Raw genomic sequence first — 16369 nt, 5'->3', positions numbered from 1 at the left:
TTGGGTGCCCTGTGTAGTATCATGGGAGGTGAAATACTATCAAAAGAGTAACTGTTTGCTACTAACAAACTAATAGATCCAGAGGATAGCTCTATTCAAAAGGCATAATTCTGTTCTCTAGAATTTTTCTCCTACCTCCTGTGGTGCTGCTTTGGAGTGGTGCTGCCAATGATGTGTTTCAGTACTGCATATGAGAATTCTGAGATACTTTGTGAAGTAATGCCAGTTATACAGTTTAAATGCTCCACAACCTTAGGGGGGGGGAAATAAATTAAAAAAATACTTATTTACAGTGCCTAAAATACATTAATTTACAGAGCTACTTCTCAGCCCAACCCCAAATCAAAGAAAGATAATGCTCCATAAACTCCAAGCCCTGTGGTTTTGACTTTAGAATTGCTCTGTATGTCAGAGCAAAGGATGGGTTTTTTCATGCACACTTCCAGCTAATAAACCAAAGGATGTCACTTTCATCTCACTCCTGGCCTCTGAGCTGTGCTTAAATGTATAAATAACCTTCACTTTCTTCCCCACACAAAATGCTAATTTGTTTGGAAATGACCGTACCTTCTTCCAGTGCTCAGGGTTTAGGATGAAAGCACTCGTGCTGATGATTCCAACTGCCAGGAGCATTAAATCTTCCTTTACCATCAAGAACTTTGCTCTGCACAAGTAAAAGCATCTAATGTTGTAAAACAATGCTAGTTTGAGAACAGCCATAATCTTTGTACAGCCTACAGACACTTTAGTTTGCATAGTCACTCAGTCCAAATAAAGCTTGATACTTTTAATGTTCATTAACATTAATAAAGCTAGGGAAGTTAAGCACTTCCCTAGCTTGCCTCTAAAGCAAATGTGGTGAAACATTGTTTTGAACTGGTATTTATGCTTCATTGACAATGTTGAAAGCCCCCCAAGTTAAGATATTTAAAAACAGACATCCAAAAAAACAGTATAATGAGAATTATAGTAATACACTTTTGCAAGGTTTTAATTAAGCCACTTACATCTGCAGTTCACTTGGTGTCAGATTCTCAATGGCAATATTCAGTAACGTGTCATAGATGGTATCTCTCTTAAGATAGAAGAAGTCTAGTAGTTGTACACACATCTGATGCAGCGGTTTTGCAGGAAGTAAGCAGCCATTATGTCCTGATGTAGAGATCACACACAATTACACAAACATTTGGGATCAATAAATGCGATTAGAAAGAAGCATTAGTTACTGCAAGTGAAGAATGCAGATATTTTGTGGCAACTGCCCCTTGTTTCTGAATGCTACAGGGCCCTCTCAGTCAGTGTCATTACACTCCTGAAATTCAAAACAACCTTTTATCAAATGGGGCAGGACTGGCTGTCAGACAACACCCCGCAGATTCCACTGTGGACAAGTTCTCATCTGAAAGGTCAACTCTGAGAAGTTTCCCATGCCTTCATAGCATGAAAAGGTACATAACATGGCACATTTTGTTTCAGATAGCTGTACTGCAGTAGCTTTCTTACTCTTAAAATTCCTTATCATTTTCTCCTAATAATGCTCTTACCTAAAACCTCTAGGAGTAATTCAATGTAAGCCAGCGGAGTTGACACATTGATCTGGAACTGCAGAGTTTCTAGAACAGCAAGCTCTGATTCAAGCAACTCTTGTTTAGTGTATGAGTATTTTAAGGATTGCAGAAATTTTACAGCTGTGTCACTGTTAACTGCCTAAGAGGGGAAAAAAGGAAATGGAATAGGGCACTTGTTAAGAACACAATACAGTGTTCTTATTGCTTCACTCCTCCCATTAAGTTTAAGCACAAACAGTTGTGGTGTTGATACTGCATGCTCCCACAGCTGTCTAACATGCCTTTTAAGCTGGCATGAGAAACTTTCCCTTAGGTTGTCTATACCCACATACAGTCCCCAGACAAGCACTCTATAGCTCTCTGCATTCAGACAGCCACAGGATGGGATTCCCAGCTGCCTGTACTTTCTTCCTGACCTGTACTGACCTTTCCTGACACATTTATACAGTATGAGTTACAATTAATCTGCCCTAAATGCACGAGACTTAAGGCCTCAGAAAATGTATTGCTTAGGGAGGTTATATACTTTTCTACAGTACTGAAAATATAAAAGGAAAAGGCTCGTATAGCTTACATTGTAGTGCAAGGAAAGTTTGCTCGCAAGCTGAATGCATGACACGAGTCGTAGGACAAATGTGTCATAGATCTGTTCTTGCAGAGAGTTCTGGCTTCTGCCTTGTTCATCACTTGTGATATTCTGCCGGGGGGACGTACAGATTTGTTCTATTTGCTTGATCATAAACCTACAAAAAACAGTTCTACTAAGGAAAAAAGAAGACAAACAGTTCTGTGCATACAGAATACGTGTATAGCTATGGATCTGAATTGACCATTCAAAAGAGAAAGCTTCAGATGAAAATATATATATGTGTATATATATAGCTTGAATGACTGGCAGCGTGTGCATAGCATCAGTCACATTAGAGATGAGAAGTACTCGGTATGTTATTACCTTTCAAGTAGCTCCACTGCTTGATACTTTGCTGGTTGGTCCAGATGCCATTTTTCAGACAGAAGGAATATAAACTCTGCAAGAAAAGACAAAACAAAACAAAAAACACCAAACTGCAACTAACTTCACCCAGCAGCCATAGAGCAGCCATAGAGCAGCCATAGGGCAGCCATAGAGCAGCTCCCTGACCCAGGACAGGCGGTGGCTGGCAGCTCCTCACCCACAGTTTGCGGCTCCCTGCAGCAGCCCGCGGGGCCGTGCAACACGCTGAGGTGCTGCTCGTTCTCCATGGCCAGGTGGATCAACGTGTCCTTGATGATCTCAGGGGCAACATCCCCGAACAGCGGGTCGGGGCTGGAGAACCGGGACACTGCCGGCACCCGGGACACCATTTAAAGAGCAACGAGGGCTGCGGTACCGGCGGTAAGTCCTCACAACGCCCGGGGCCACAAGACGCAGAACAGCGGGTGGGGGCTGAGCTATGGGCTGGGGAAACACATCCCCACCTCCACCCAGAGACACCAAGAGCGTCCTGCCGGGCCGTCCCCACCCTCCCACGGCTCCTAACCCCAACCCCAACCCTAATAACCCCAACCCTAATAACCCCAACCCTAATAACCCCAACCCTAATAACCCCAACCCTAATAACCCCAACCCTAATAACCCCAACCCTAATAACCCCAACCCTAATAACCCCAACCCTAATAACCCCAACCCTAACCTTAACCTTAACCTTAACCCTAATAACCTTAACCCTGACCCTGACCCTGACCCCGACCCTAATCGCGGCTCCCAATCACTCGACGCTCCTCCTCAGACCGCCGCCGTCCCGCGCTCCGTTCTGATTGGTCCGCTTTCGGGACGGATGTGGCGTCACTGCGCTGCCGGAAGTAGCGGTAGGAAAGATGGCGGCGCCGCGGGAGCCGGTGGAGGAGGCGGCGTTTGCGCGGCGCATCGACCCGGAGCGGGAGCCGGGGCTGAGCCCCGAGCAGCGCCGCTTCATGGCGCAGGTGGAGCGCGCCCAGCGGCAGCGCGTCCTGCAGCGCCGGCTCCGCAGCCGCAACGTGTTGCTGGCGCTCGGCATCGGCGCGATCACCGCGGGGATCTGTATCCTGCAGGCGGGGCCGGGCTGAGCGGGCCGCGTTGTGTCGTTGTGTTGTGTCGTTGTGTTGTGTTGTGTTGTGCTGTTGTTGTGTTGTTGTTGTGTTGTGTTGTCGTGTCGTTGTATCGTTGTGTCCCTTAACAGCTCTCACAGACGGGTTCACCTTCTACTCCGTGTCCCAGGAGCAGTTTCTGGACGAGCTGGAGCAGGAGGCGGTGGCGGCGCGGGCACGAGCCTGGGAGCGGCAGAAAAGCGCCCCGAGCTGAGCACGGCCCGGCCCGGTGACGGCCTCGAGGGGACCCGAGTGCGGCCGAGAACCGCAAGGACCGCGCGGCCCCGCAGCTCGTTACGGCGCCGGGGCACCTGCAGGCGGGGCCCTGCGTCCTGGGTCACCCACAGCGGGTCCTGGCTGGGACACGCGCTCAGTGGGGTTGGGCCCCTGCTGCCTTTCCACAATAAACACGTCTAGAGCTGGTCGGTGCTCGCTGCTACGTCACCTGGTGACCAGAACCCAACGTGGGGTCTCACAGCCCCTGGACACTTGCAGACGTAGGGGAGGTTTTCCATTTTTGTTTTATCACCGACTCAGATTTGCACGAACCCTGACTGCACAGACAGACAGATACACTTGGTATTTAACCTGTATTTATGAAAACATTTTCTAGACATCAGTTTGTAACAAAGCGCACCCGCCAGACAGAGCTGTCGTTTTGGGGGGCTGAGGGTGGCATCATCCTGCTTTGGAGCCAGCTTTGGTCCTGGCTGCAGAGCAGTTTACAAGAGGAAAGTGGCACTTTGAGCCATGGACAGCAGCTGGAGGTGAAGCTGTGAGGTGGGCACGGGGTGTGGGCATGGGCTGAAGCAGGGCTGGAGGACAGTGCGGTGGCAAGGGTGAACGGGATGCAAAGGGTGTTTGGTTCTGATCTGGGAGCCAGGAGTAAAGTGCAACAGGGTGATGCTATGAGCACTGTCAGCACTCATCCATCCTGCTTCTGGGGCCAAGCTCAAGCAGCTGCGTGCTGCTGGGATGAGACAGAGCTGGGACATGTGCAGGCAAGAGCATGTGGGACAGGTGTGGAGACAGGCCTCCCCTCTGTGGTGCAGAAGCAGCAGGTGCCAGCAGCGTAGAGTTTTGATAGGGTGCAGAAATGCAAAGGGCCAGGCTTCCCGAGGGGGTGCCCACCATCCTTCCAGACAGTGCAGAGACTCTCACCCCCTGCGGGGCTGCAGGCACACGATTGAGGTAGTTCATGAAGTGACTCCTTGCCAGCTGGTTACTGTGGGAGAGAGATGCTGGTGAGCTGGGTCACGCTGGGAGTGCCACAGGGCTGTTAAGAGCCCCCTGCCCCTTACCATCCAGCTGAAATCATCTGCAAAAGTCACGCCCTTGCTCAGCCGCTGCTCCTGGGAGCCTGTGCTGCTGCCACTCAGTGAATTCCGGCGCATGATTCCTGCTGGGACAGTTCAGTCGTGAGAGGGTGCACTGAGCTGTGCCTCACACACTCAGTGCTGGGAGCCCCATCCAGGCTGGGAGCTGCAGGTAGCGCTGGGGCCGGTACCTGGGGGCTGCACCAACTCCAGGCGCTGCAGGCTGTTGCGGCGGGAGGGGTTGAAACTGCCCTTGGAAAGGCGGCGCTGGCGGCTGGAGAGCATGGCAGCAGGGGAGACGATGCCCAGCGGGGGCTGCTTCCCCATCCGCAGGTACAGCTCCTCAATCTCTTTCTTTTGGGTGCTCTGCAGCAGCTGTACTTCAGCCAAGTGCCTTGAGAAGAGAATGGGAGCTGAGTCTGATGTATGTGCAGTGCCCTGGAAAAGGACATCATCCTTCTGCCTGGGCAAGGATCCTTCATGGGCACAGCCCCCCACCCCTGGAGGGCACAGAAAGCCACGAGCTCGCTATGGGGCTGCTCACTTTTGACGCAGGGTCTGCAGCTCCTCCCAGATCTCCTCATCCTCGCTCTCGGTGTCATCGCTGCTCACGTAGGACAAGCTGCGGGAGGAGCTCAGCCACACCTGGCTCAGCACAGTCTGCGGAGCGCTCTCCTCCCCAGGGCCCTCCCGGTCACTCTCTGCCGGCACCACTGTCCCCTCCTCAGCCACTGCCTCCTCAGGGTTCTGCACCGTCTCCTGTTCTGACTCAGAGTTGTTGCTAGTGCTGCTCCCTGTGCCAGAGGTGGTGGGCAGCAGGGAGCTGCCTACCACCAACTCTGTGCCATGCTGCTCGCTTTTGCTGCTGCCCAGCACTGGGGATGTGACAGCTGGCTCCTTGGATGGCGTCACCTGGAAGCGGCCCAGGATCTGGGGCTTGGCTTCTGGGGGAAATCCATGGGGCCTGGGGTGAGTGGGATGCCAAGGATGCTGCTGTGCCCCTGTGGGTACAGTCCTTTCCTACCTCACCTTCATTGATGGGTGACAGCTGGGCCTTGGTCACACTGGGTGCTGGCGACTCTGAGATGATAAGTGGGTGGCTGGGCTTCAGAGGGACAAGCGGCACCTGCAGGCACCCACATGCTGGCACCACACCACCACAATACCTCTGCTTTTGCTCCCACAGCTGCGACCTTTGGCCTGCTCAGCCCTCCCCACATCCTCAGGACAGTCTCTGTGCTGGAGCATCCCCATGCTGCAGAGCTCTGCATCCCATCACCCACCCAGCCCACAAGCATTAAGCCCCAAGTCAAACAGCTCCGTAGAGCCCCACACTCACTGTGCTGCCCTCAGGGCTCTCTGGCACGACTGAGCTTGGCATCGTCAAGGGACTCCCCGTGGGGCACACAGGAACTGCTGCTGGAGGAGAGAATGGCACGGGCCCCCCCACAGCAGGGACATCAGCCCCTGGAGGCCCGCTGCGAGACGGGGAGGGTTTTGCCATATTGGCAGGGTCAGGGTAAACAAAGCGTGGGGGCCCAAGGATGAGATTCTGTGGCCGAGGCAGTGGTGGAGGGTAGAGGTGCCCACCTGAGCTGGCAATGGAGGAGACAGCAGGCAGTAGCGTGTGTGCCACGCTCATCACTGCCAGGGAAAAGACGTTGGCAAGGGACAGGAGGGGAGTGGTTGGGGACCAGGATGTGCTGGTCACAGGGGGGCTCACGGGACTGCTGGGCCCACTGGGGATGGGGGATAAGGGGACCGGCAGGGCAGGGGGAACAGACATCCCTGAGGAGCCTGGGGCTGACTGTAGGAGCACCGGTGGTGCTGTCATCCAGGATGGAGCTGATGAGATGAGGGGCCACGGCTGTGCTGAGCCTGCAGGAAAGAGAAGCATCAGGAGCAGCCCTGAGCACCATGCCACTGCAAGTCTGGCAAAGGTGCTGCAGCTGGCAGGGCTACGGCTGGGAGCTCTGGGTAGAGAAAGAGCTGAGTGTCACCCTGCCAGGCCTGGTACCTGTGGGGGAGCCTAGCAGTGGCTCTGCAGGGCTGGAAAGGTCACTCTCCAATGGGGAGCTGCTCAGTACTGGCGGGATGGGTGATTGGAGCCAGGTGCTGGGGCTGGTGCATCCCGGGTCTGCAGTGCAAAAGGTCACTTAGGCGTCTAGGACAGGCCTCCTAGAGCCCTCCTGGCTCAGCCAGGGGTGCAGGAAGAGCTCACACAGAGGTGAGGATGTACCACTGAGTGAGGAGGAGGAGATGGACTGCGAGAGCTCCTGCAGCTGCAGCTCTGCCTGCTGGGGAAAGAGAAGCTGAGCTCAGTGCTGGAACAAGCTGAACCAAATCAAGACCAGTCCCCAACCCATCCCCACTGCAAGTGGGGACCAGAGCCCCAGCTCTGTCATGCAGACTGCACCACGACCCAGAGCTGCAGGGCTTCTCCTGCTGGGGCTGGAAAGATTCAGCAGCCGCAGCATATGCCCCGGCACCGGGCAACCCGCAGCCACACTCGGGGTCCCAGCGCAGGGGGCCGGGGCCGGGCACTCACAGGACGGCTGGTGACACGCTCAGCCTCGGGGCTCTCGGGCAGCTCGGGCGCACTCTGCCCGTCCTTGCGCAGCAGAGTCTCCACGCGATGGATGATGTCCTGAATGCGGTGGATGAAGCTGTCCTGCTCCGACTTGAGGATGAACTCATTGTGGACCTGGTGGGGCAGCGCGGTGATGTGCAGTGCCACGGCTGCCCTCTCCCCACTCTTATTCAAGTCCTACACTCACCATGACAGCTGCAATTTCCTCTGGGTTGTCCCCATCCAGGTCGAACTTGAATGTCACCATCTTGTTGTTGTAGGTCTGCAGCTGGCACTCCACCACCCGATCGTTCTTGTCAGAGATCTGCATGCACATGAAGGGCTCAGCAGAGGCAGTGGGGATGCATTTACCCTGACACCATGACACTCACATTGGTGATGCGCAGCCGGGACCGAGCTCGGCGCCGCTGCAGCCTCCCCACTGCCCGCTTGGCTGGCAGCTTGGTGCTCTGCTCGCCAGCAGAGAGCCCCTCGTAGCCGTCGCTCATGCCCGATGCCACATCCGAGGCATAGCTGCAGGATGCCCAGGTACATGAATGTGGCTGTTCCCAACTGCAGCCCCCTTCCTAGGCAGCTCCAGCCCAGGATCCCAGTGCTTACCTGTCCACTGGAGAAGAGAAGCCACTGGCTGTGGGCAGGCGCTCAGTGGGTAGCTGCACTGCGATGCTCTGTGGGGAAGGGATGCTGTGAACCAGAGCCACCACCGCTGCCACCCTGACCCTTCCAGCATTATGGGCTCACCGTGGGGAAGCAACGTGTGGGGCGGATGGGTGGGGGGCTAGTGGGAGTCCCCATTGAAGCACTGTGATGAGACACATCCAGGGAGTCGAGGAAGCCAGAGGAGCTCAAGTAGCCATCTGTTTCGCAGTCGGCTGCAAACAAGCACAAACGTGAGCGTGGCCAGACCTGGAGACCCTCTTCCCAGCTCTCAGCTCCCCTTTAGTGAACAGCCTTGGGGTGGGATGCATAGGTGTGGCTAGAGGAGCGGGAGAGCCCCATGCCCACTTCTCTGTGCCTACATACAGGTGGCTGAGGAGTAGCTCGTGTGCCGGTACACGAAGTGCTGGTCAGCCTCAGGTTCCTCAGGCTCTGGTGGGAAGGTGCTGCTGAAAACAGAGTCCCTGGAGCCGGTGGTGGCTGGGGCAGGTGCAGGGACACCTGGTGCCAGTGGGGACTTGAGGTCCTCCAACAGCTTCAAGACACCCGGCGCCTGCCCCAGCTCAGCCTGTGGCAACACATCCTGAGCACGCTTCAGTTTCTCCCGCTTGCGCTTGATGGCGACCACGCGGTCCCGCACCGCCTTCGCCACCAGCTTGTAGTCAGCCTCGCAGACAAAGCCCAGGACCACCTGCACAGGAGTGGAGCGGTATCAGCCCGCAGGGACCCCAACGGTGTCCCACCCCCTCCACCTCGCAGCACCCACCATTTCCTGGGCCACCTCCTCTGCCACATCCTTGTAGAGCTCGAAGAGAAACTCGATGGCATTGTTGTCCTTGTACTTGCCATGCAGCTTCTTTGTGTCATCCATCCGCAGCCACAGCTTGAGCCCTGACTTGATGCCATCATCTTCCTCAGCCAGCTCCACATGCACCCCCGTGTCCTCCTGGAAGAAGGAGTGCTCCAGCAGGTCCTGGATGGTGTATCTGGGGGAAAACGCTGCTCAGTGTGAGGACACAGCCCATTGCTCTGGATGGCAGCAAGGGACAGGGCAGAGGGACCATGTGTGGATGCACACAGGGTTGCAGACACTCAAGGCAGGGCTCTGCAGCACCATGTCCTCTCCCGGTCTCTCCCACCTTTCATCCTTATCCATGCGAATGCAGCCCTCAATGATCTCCTTCAGCTCAGGTACCTTCACTTTGTAGAAGCTGCTGGGCTTCAGGCCCTGGGCAGAGGCAGACAGCACCCATCAGGAAGCTGCAGGGTGCCCTGGTGACCCCTAAGACAGTGCCCTGTGGGGCCAGAACCTGCTCGGCAGCAGGATCCAGCACAGGGCTCCAGCCCAGAAGGCAGAAGCTGGCTGGGTCCAGCCGGGGCAGCCACGATGCCCTGGGGACAGAACAGCCAAGCAGCTCCGTTCCACCCTATGAGCGCACGGGGTGAGGCACATGGGCGTCCCTACCCTCTGCTGGCCCTGGCAAAGCTCATGGAGCTGAGCACCTTCTCAGCTCCCAGTCTAATTTTAGCTTCTTGCATAACCTGCTGAGTGGAATACTTCTGGAGCAGCGCGGTCCAGCAGCTCCCACCACACCACCCCTTCCTCCAGCCCTGAGGCACTCACTGAGGTGACCTTGCGATAGATCTGGGCAGCGTTCTGGCACTCTGAGTAGGGGTATTCCGAGGTGGCCATCTCCAGCATGCACATCCCGAAGGCGTACACATCCACTGCTTCATCGTATTTCTCCTCATACATCTCCGGGGCCATGAATTCAGGGGTTCCTGGGAGCACACAGCATAGACAATGATGCGCCTGTCCCCACACACACCTCCACGCCCCCCATGACCCCATCCCACCTATCACACTCTTGGCAAAGGAGGCACGTTTAAGCGTGGCCAGCCCCAGGTCCCCGATCTTGACAGAGCCGGTGGGGCCGGTGATGAAGATGTTGTCACACTTGAGGTCACGGTGGATGATGGGGGGCGAGCGAGTGTGTAGGAAGTGCAGCCCTTTGAGGATCTGGCGGCTCCAACGCTGCAGCACTTTCAGCTTCATCTCCTTGAACCTCTTCAGGTAGCTGTGAGGGGACAGGGCTGGCACCACAGCACCCCACGGACACTGACACAACCCCGTTCCCCACGCCTGACCATGATCCCACCACCACCATTGAGCTGTAAACAGCACGCAGCAGCCGGGGGCTCCCTGTACCCCCTCCCAGAGGCAGCACAGAAAATGCAGCTAAATCCAAGCCAAGATGCCAGTGCCAGGAGAGCAGTGGGAGCCAAGAGTGAGCGCTGCCCTGTGACACCCTGGGGCCCCCCAGCCCATGTGCTGGCTATCGCTCCACAGCAGAGCCCTCCCTCACCTCTTCTTCCCTGCACACTCTGATCCATCAGCCCCCACTCACGTCTTAAGAGTGCCAGACGTCATTAACTCAGTGACCAGCACAATGCAGATCTGCCCTTTGACGGATGACTTCCAGGAGTCGTAGAAGCGAACGATGTTGGGATGCTGCAGCCCCTTCAGCATCTCCACCTCCTCGCTGAAGCGCTGCCGCTCTGTCTTAGACAGCTTCCGTGTCTGCAGGGGCAGGAGGGAGTGAGGGGTACATGGGGCTGTGGAACTGTCACATCCCACCCCCCTCCCTGCGCTCAGCCTCGTGCATGAGCCACTTGCCTCATCAATCAGGCCAGGGAGGGATGGATCCCCCTGTGCTGAGCTGCGTGTGAAACCCACCCTGAGCCGGCTGCCCAGACCCATAGCCAATGCTCGGTGCCCAGCACCAGAATGGGCATTGCTAGCCCCACACTTCTGAGTGCTCAACCTGCTGTTCTGCCTCGTGCAGACCTGTCTGCCCCTGTCCTGGGCAGCTCCTGCCCTCCGCTGCTGCACAGCAGCTGCAGGCACCAGGCACCTCCATGGCAGGGAGCCGGCCTGCCTCAATGAGGCCTTTGTTGGGGAAAGCAGGCGTGGGAGGCTCCAGCCCAGGTTTTTCCATGTTCCTCCAGCTAGAGTTAATTAAAGTTGAAGCCAAAGAGAGCTGACACAGGCACTGAGCAGGGCTGCAGGGAGGATGCAGACCCTATAGGGCCCTCTACAGCAGAACACGGGGATGCAGAAGGAGCACGAACGTGCCCCACACCCCGTGCCCCAGCACAGCCCTGGTGCAATGACCCTTACTCTGCACAGAACCAAAGGGACCAGGGAGCACAGAGCCCAGGAGCTGGAACAGAGTCCCAGGAGCCCAGGTGGCAGCAGTGCCAACAGCATTAGCGAGGTGCCCCCATTGCTGGGTGCTGCCTGTCCCAAGCACAGCTCTTTGGCTGCCAGCCGCCATCCAGCAGCTTTTGTAATATTTTCATTGCATCATAACTGGCCCCATGGCTGGGCTGGAGCTGCTCCATAATCCCCTCTCTTCCTTAATACATGCTCAGGGACCCAGCTCAGCCCAGAGGAGAACTTGAGCCTTGCTGCAGTGGATGAATGGGATCTTTCATAGCCAGAGAGGAAAACAGCGCCCCAAGGCCCCTGAGCCGCCCAGCACACACCCTGCCCCCCCAGCCCACCACCACCTACTGCAGAGCTTCAAGGAGCTCAGAGGTTTGGCTGCACCCCATGGAGCCACGGGGCAACAGGCAGCTGTGCAGGCTGCGGCCAGGGCTCAAGGACTGTCAATGTGGCTCCCTACATTCAGTGAAGGGGGACCAGGGTGGCATGTGGACGTGTCCCCCAGGGAGCCTGAAGCAAAGCTAAAGGGAGCCCCACTCTTCCCTCAAGCCTGTGATGGATCATTCCAAAGAGGGAGACAGGCACCTCAAGGGCTCTGCCCTGCCCTGCAGGGTGAGTGGTACCCAGCATGACCCCAGTCCCACTGGAGACACTCAGGCTGGGATCGCAGTGCAGGGCAGCACACAATGTACAGCTGGGGCTGCCAGCAGAGCTGTCTGCCTGGGACACAGTGTCTTTTCCTAGCAGACACCTTCTGAGGAGGAAGAGGAGGACGCTGGGGATGGCAGCGCAGTGCTGGGGAAATAGTCCAGCCTCATCCTAGGGCCAGGAGATGGCTGCTAGTGTGCACAGCTGCAGAGCTGGAGCAGCGCCTGTGGCATCATGTGCTGCTCACCTCAGCCAGAGGGTCCCAGCAGCATCAATCAGTGAAAGACTGCACTGTGCAGAGCTGAGAGTCACACCAGGAAGAGAAGCACCCAGGGCCATCTGTAGAGATGCTCAGTGGGAATGGCACAGGCTCTGGGCACTCAGAGCCCTGAGGACGCAGCCCCCGCAGCCACACAGGAATCCAAGAGCACCCAGTTCTTCTCCTAGTGGGTGCCTGCACCACCCGCTCCATTCCCAAACCTCCGACCCCCTTCAAGCATTCCCCTCTCAGCTCTCAGCCTCCCACCAGCACAGGATCCAGAGCAGATCTCTGGCAGCATGGCAGCACCCGCCCTATAGGGCTGCTCCTGCCCCTCCAGAGGGGTCCCCACAGAAAAACTACGCATGGGCAACTTATTTACAGCTCAATCCCACTCTGGGCTTCTGGTTTCCTCCCCACTTCCTCCTTTCCCCCAGCCCTCAGCACCTAACAGAAATAGTCTCAAATCTAAAGCTGGAAAGCACAACAGGTCATGGCAGGTCTGTGGGATGCAGGGACACACAGCACTGCACAGGGCTGCGGGCAGTGGGGACAAAGAGGCCCCCAGGGGGTCCTACAGGAAGGCAGAGAAAAGGCTTTGGGCAACCTGGTGGTGAGACAGGGCCAGGACAAGAGCCAGGATTTGAGACTGGGAGGCTGGATGAGGCTCCTGGGACCGGAACTGCATTCAGGGCTGAGGTTAGGTGTTCATTTATATTTTAAAGGTAATAAAAGGAGAACTGTGAAAGACACGGGACAAAGCTATTTTTAAAGGGGCAGAACCACAACCATTTTTATTTGCGGTTCCAAATCCTGTATTTGTGTCACAGTGTCTGATTCTTTGCATGATTGCTGGAAAAAACAAGCTTTAACAAGTTTGCTTGTGTGCTGCCAGACCCTCACGGGATGTGCACTTGGGGACAAGAAGCACTGAATAAAGAGCAGAGGGGACTGTTTGGGGGCTGCCTCTGCTCCACCCAGAGGGTGCTGCTCTAATCCCCAGGCACCTGAATGTAACTGGCACACGGTGCCAGCCCAAGCTGCAGGACAAGTGCTGGGGACTGCAGTCCAACTCCCACAGACACCCTGGTTCGGTACGCTGGGTACGCAAGGGGATGCAGCCCAGCACAGTGCACATGAGTACCAAGCTGTGCTGTCAGCTCCAGGATTTGCTATGGCTGCAGTTGGGGCACAGTGGGGCACACGGGCATGGCCCCACAGCAGGAACGTGAGGCAGCCAGGTGGGATGTGCTGGGCATGAGCGGCTCCTCTATTAGCCACATTCAGCAGAGATGCTGCTCTCACCAGCACTGAGCTGTGGCTTCCTGTGCTGGTGAGGGCACAGTCAGGAGCTCAGGGATCTTAGAAGGGAGACGTGGGCATGGCAAAAGGGGAGCACTGAGTGGCTCTGGGGAATCTGAAGCAGTTGCCCCATCTCACAATACTGAGGCCTAGAACCACATCCTCCTCTCACAGGCTGTAGTCACCCCTCCAAATGTCACACACCATTATCTAAAGGATCTCTCCTTGCATTACTGGGTTGCAGCCATCCCATGCGGACGCGCCAAGGCTTTAGGAACAAGACAACAAACTTGCAAGACATGTTTTTCTCTGTAAACAAGGACTTGGACCTTCCAGCTGCAGCAGCCACCCCCGGGGCAGGAATCTGTTGGAGACTTTGGACTTCACCAAAGCCCCTCCCTGGGGGCTGCAAGGAGAAATCTGGAGCCCCACTGCCAGGATCTGCTACTGCAGCCTCACTGCCACAGCCAGAACTGCTCCCAGCACACGCAGGAGGGGACTGCTGTGCTCAGCTGCCCAGCATCACATCCTGCTGCTGGGGAGCAGTGGAGGAGAAGACGGGGAAGCCACAGGTTCAGATGCTGTTAGCGGGGAGCACCTGGAAGCGTCATAGAAACCACATGTGGGTGCCCACAGGCACCACTTCAACCAAGGACAAGCAGCTGACGTGCAGCAAGGACGTTCTGTACCCTGCACCTTTTCGCACCCAGCCCCCGGCTACCTGCAGCACGTGCTCCAGAGCCTTCCCAGAGCTAACGAAGTGCACCTCCGAGCCAACTCCGGCACTGAGACGGCTCCCCTACCCTGTCTGCGCTTCCAAATGACGATCTGTGAGCTGATGAGCACCCACAAAGTAGCGGGGTGCAGCCCAGCCCAGATTTTCCCCCACTGCCCCAGAGCGGGGCTGGAGCCGCGGGCAGGGGCAGCAGGCGCCCCATGAGCGCTCCGTAGCTCAGGCAGCGACACAGCAACGGAAAAACAACGTGCGACGGTGGGAGGGACGACGAGCGCGGGGCTGAGCACGCAGCCGAACCCCGGGGCACCGGCAGCGCACGGAGGGTCCAAACCCCCCGCACGTTCCCAGCCCCACCGCTGCAGCGGAGACGCTGGGTGCGCTGCGGGGGGACCGAGGCTCCCTGCCGAGCAGCCCCTGCCTGAGTGCCCCTATCCTGGGCTGCGTCACCCCGAGCTGTGCCGTGCCGTAAGGTGAGCACCCTGCCCTCGTACCTGCAGCTCGCACCACGCCACCTCCACTGTTGTCTCCGTGTCCAGCCCCTTGTAGACGGTTTTGAAGGAGCCCCGTCCAATCTCGATGTCGAACTTGAGGAATCGGCCGTCGGGAGAAGTGGCCACGGCGCGCGTCTCCACCTCCTCGCTCTCCGTCTCCTCCGGCTCCCGGTGAGACGCGGCGTCCGACGGCGGCGGTGACCCCGCGCTCGGCCCGGGGTAGCCCAGCAGCTCCAGCTCCACCGAACTCCGCCGGTTGAAGCGGGAGGAAGCGCGGCGGGAGTCTCGTCCCGATGGCCTCCGGTTACGGTTACGGTGCGGTGCTCTACCGGGGAGCCCCGGCTCCACCGGGGAGCCGCCGCCTGCCCGCTCCGCCTCGGGCTGGGACATGGTTCCAGCGGCGACGGGCTCGACCGTCAGCATCAGCTCCCGCAGCTTCGCACCCCGCAAACAGAAGCTCCCCGAGCCCCGACACGGGCCCCGGCACCGGCGTGGCCACGCCCAGCGGCACCCGCCCCTCCCCGGCGCGGCCACCGCCCCCCAGTCCCCGTTGCTCCGGCGGCACCGGCGCTGGGAAGGGCACCGGGGTGGGCATTGGCAACGGGAAGGGCACCGGAGCGAGCGCTGTTGTAGGTGCGGTGCCAAGGATCGGGGCGAGCGCTGGGATGGGCGCGGGATACGGGCTGCGCACCGAGAGGCATCAGGTCCTGGGGCGGGCACCGGGCACCAGAATGGAGACTGGAGCAAGCACCGGGACGGGCACCGGGCACCGCCAGCACCAGGACTTCCCCCATACAGGGCCCACATCGACCCCGAGCCCCTGTGCCTGGGCAGGGCTGTAGTGATCCCACTCCTTCATTCCAGCAGCGATGGGTCCGTGCAGGGCCAGGTGATGTGCGGCCATGTTGGGCTCCGGGGCAGTGTTTGCTTCAGCCGCTCTCAGAGCTGTAGCTGAGAAGTTTCAGGGCAGTGCCGGTGCCTGAAGCTGCACGTCACTGTCCTGGGCACTGCCGTGCTGTCAGATCCTGCCCTCCCGGACAGCTGCTGCTCTCAGGGTTCAGTACCAGGTGAACTCCTGAAATGAGGGTCACACAAATACTAAGATGTGAAGGTATCCTTCAGCCTCACGCTCACCAGGAGCCTGGACAAGAGCTTGTTGTCTCCACAGTGTAAATGATGAGGTTGTTCTACCCTGTAAAGCTGTTTACACAAAATACAGAGCAATCGATTCTAGCGTTAATTTCTTTTCCCTAAGGTCAGATTGTTTCTACTCAGCGGTACAGGAAACATTAAGGGTTGAAATGTTAACACAGCCGCGTTCTTTGCGCAGATTTAAAGTGCCAACGCTGTGATGCAGAATCCAGCTGCTCTCACCCACAGCTACACGAATCCCCCGTCCAGCTGGATGGATGAAGAAGCACGTGTTGAATGTTGTTGCCACAGAAGTCCTGGGCAGGCTGCACAGCC

General features: G+C 57.3%; 3 protein-coding genes across 20 annotated transcripts; 1 reads left to right on the top strand and 2 right to left on the bottom strand.

The window, feature by feature from the left end:
* Positions 1-9: 9 nt before the first annotated feature.
* On the bottom strand, positions 10-2917 carry CNTD1 (cyclin N-terminal domain containing 1). Of its 5 annotated transcripts, XM_015886021.3 has the most exons (7): positions 2741-2917; positions 2521-2596; positions 2143-2311; positions 1545-1707; positions 1008-1152; positions 568-664; positions 10-251 (listed from the first exon to the last, which is right to left on the bottom strand). In XM_015886021.3, the coding sequence occupies exons 1-7, from the start codon at positions 2910-2912 to the stop codon at positions 132-134; spliced, it is 942 nt and encodes a 313-aa protein (XP_015741507.2). In that variant the 5' UTR covers positions 2913-2917; the 3' UTR covers positions 10-131. The 5 variants fall into 5 exon arrangements, with proteins under 5 accessions (XP_015741507.2, XP_085388628.1, XP_085388629.1 ...); XM_085532502.1 differs by lacking the exon at positions 10-251 and having other exon boundaries at positions 279-664; XM_085532503.1 differs by lacking the exon at positions 10-251 and having other exon boundaries at positions 279-664; positions 2745-2880.
* A 501-nt stretch (positions 2918-3418) lies between these two features.
* Positions 3419-4097, top strand: COA3 (cytochrome c oxidase assembly factor 3). The gene is made up of 2 exons (XM_015886028.3): positions 3419-3627; positions 3776-4097. The coding sequence occupies exons 1-2, from the start codon at positions 3426-3428 to the stop codon at positions 3886-3888; spliced, it is 315 nt and encodes a 104-aa protein (XP_015741514.1). The 5' UTR covers positions 3419-3425; the 3' UTR covers positions 3889-4097.
* A 152-nt stretch (positions 4098-4249) lies between these two features.
* WNK4 (WNK lysine deficient protein kinase 4) lies at positions 4250-16128 on the bottom strand. 14 transcript variants are annotated; one of them, XR_014940787.1, is made up of 20 exons: positions 14903-16128; positions 10646-10818; positions 10095-10315; positions 9862-10019; positions 9377-9465; positions 9004-9223; positions 8604-8928; positions 8322-8452; positions 8181-8248; positions 7952-8093; positions 7768-7884; positions 7539-7694; positions 7230-7287; positions 7008-7127; positions 6330-6868; positions 6015-6116; positions 5535-5934; positions 5182-5384; positions 4976-5073; positions 4250-4899 (listed from the first exon to the last, which is right to left on the bottom strand). XR_014940787.1 is itself a non-coding variant. In XM_085532408.1 (20 exons), exons 1-20 carry the CDS (start codon positions 15707-15709, stop codon positions 4897-4899), a joined length of 4128 nt encoding a protein of 1375 aa, XP_085388534.1. In that variant the 5' UTR covers positions 15710-16128; the 3' UTR covers positions 4250-4896. The 14 variants fall into 14 exon arrangements, 10 of the variants coding, with proteins under 10 accessions (XP_085388534.1, XP_015741487.2, XP_085388535.1 ...); XR_014940790.1 differs by having other exon boundaries at positions 6020-6070; positions 7230-7284; XM_085532408.1 differs by having other exon boundaries at positions 4976-5076; positions 6020-6116.
* Between the last annotated feature and the right edge of the window lie 241 nt (positions 16129-16369).

The sequence above is a fragment of the Coturnix japonica genome, unplaced genomic scaffold (assembly GCF_054131305.1).
Source record: "Coturnix japonica strain WE unplaced genomic scaffold, WE-NBRP24 Scf049, whole genome shotgun sequence".
In the NCBI taxonomy this organism is placed as follows: Eukaryota; Metazoa; Chordata; class Aves; order Galliformes; family Phasianidae; genus Coturnix; species Coturnix japonica.
This window is presented reverse-complemented; position numbering and strand designations above follow the sequence as displayed.

What these genes read in the sequence shown, in the direction of transcription:
- CNTD1 (XM_085532502.1), bottom strand. Translation starts at nt 2,912, where the DNA reads ATGGTGTCCCGGGTGCCGGCAGTGTCCCGGTTCTCCAGCCCCGACCCG. An exon ending in GCAGTGGAGCTACTTGAAAG is followed by an intron (nt 2,312 to 2,520) that starts GTAATAACATAC and finishes TGTTTTTTGTAG; the next exon opens with GTTTATGATCAAGCAAATAG. An exon ending in AACTTTCCTTGCACTACAAT is followed by an intron (nt 1,708 to 2,142) that starts GTAAGCTATACG and finishes TTCCCCTCTTAG; the next exon opens with GCAGTTAACAGTGACACAGC.
- COA3 (XM_015886028.3), top strand. Translation starts at nt 3,426, where the DNA reads ATGGCGGCGCCGCGGGAGCCGGTGGAGGAGGCGGCGTTTGCGCGGCGC. An exon ending in CGCGATCACCGCGGGGATCT is followed by an intron (nt 3,628 to 3,775) that starts GTATCCTGCAGG and finishes CAGCTCTCACAG; the next exon opens with ACGGGTTCACCTTCTACTCC.
- WNK4 (XM_085532408.1), bottom strand. Translation starts at nt 15,709, where the DNA reads ATGTGGGCCCTGTATGGGGGAAGTCCTGGTGCTGGCGGTGCCCGGTGC. An exon ending in TTCTCTTCTCCAGTGGACAG is followed by an intron (nt 8,094 to 8,180) that starts GTAAGCACTGGG and finishes GGCATCCTGCAG; the next exon opens with CTATGCCTCGGATGTGGCAT. An exon ending in GCTGTCACCCATCAATGAAG is followed by an intron (nt 5,935 to 6,019) that starts GTGAGGTAGGAA and finishes GATTTCCCCCAG; the next exon opens with AAGCCAAGCCCCAGATCCTG.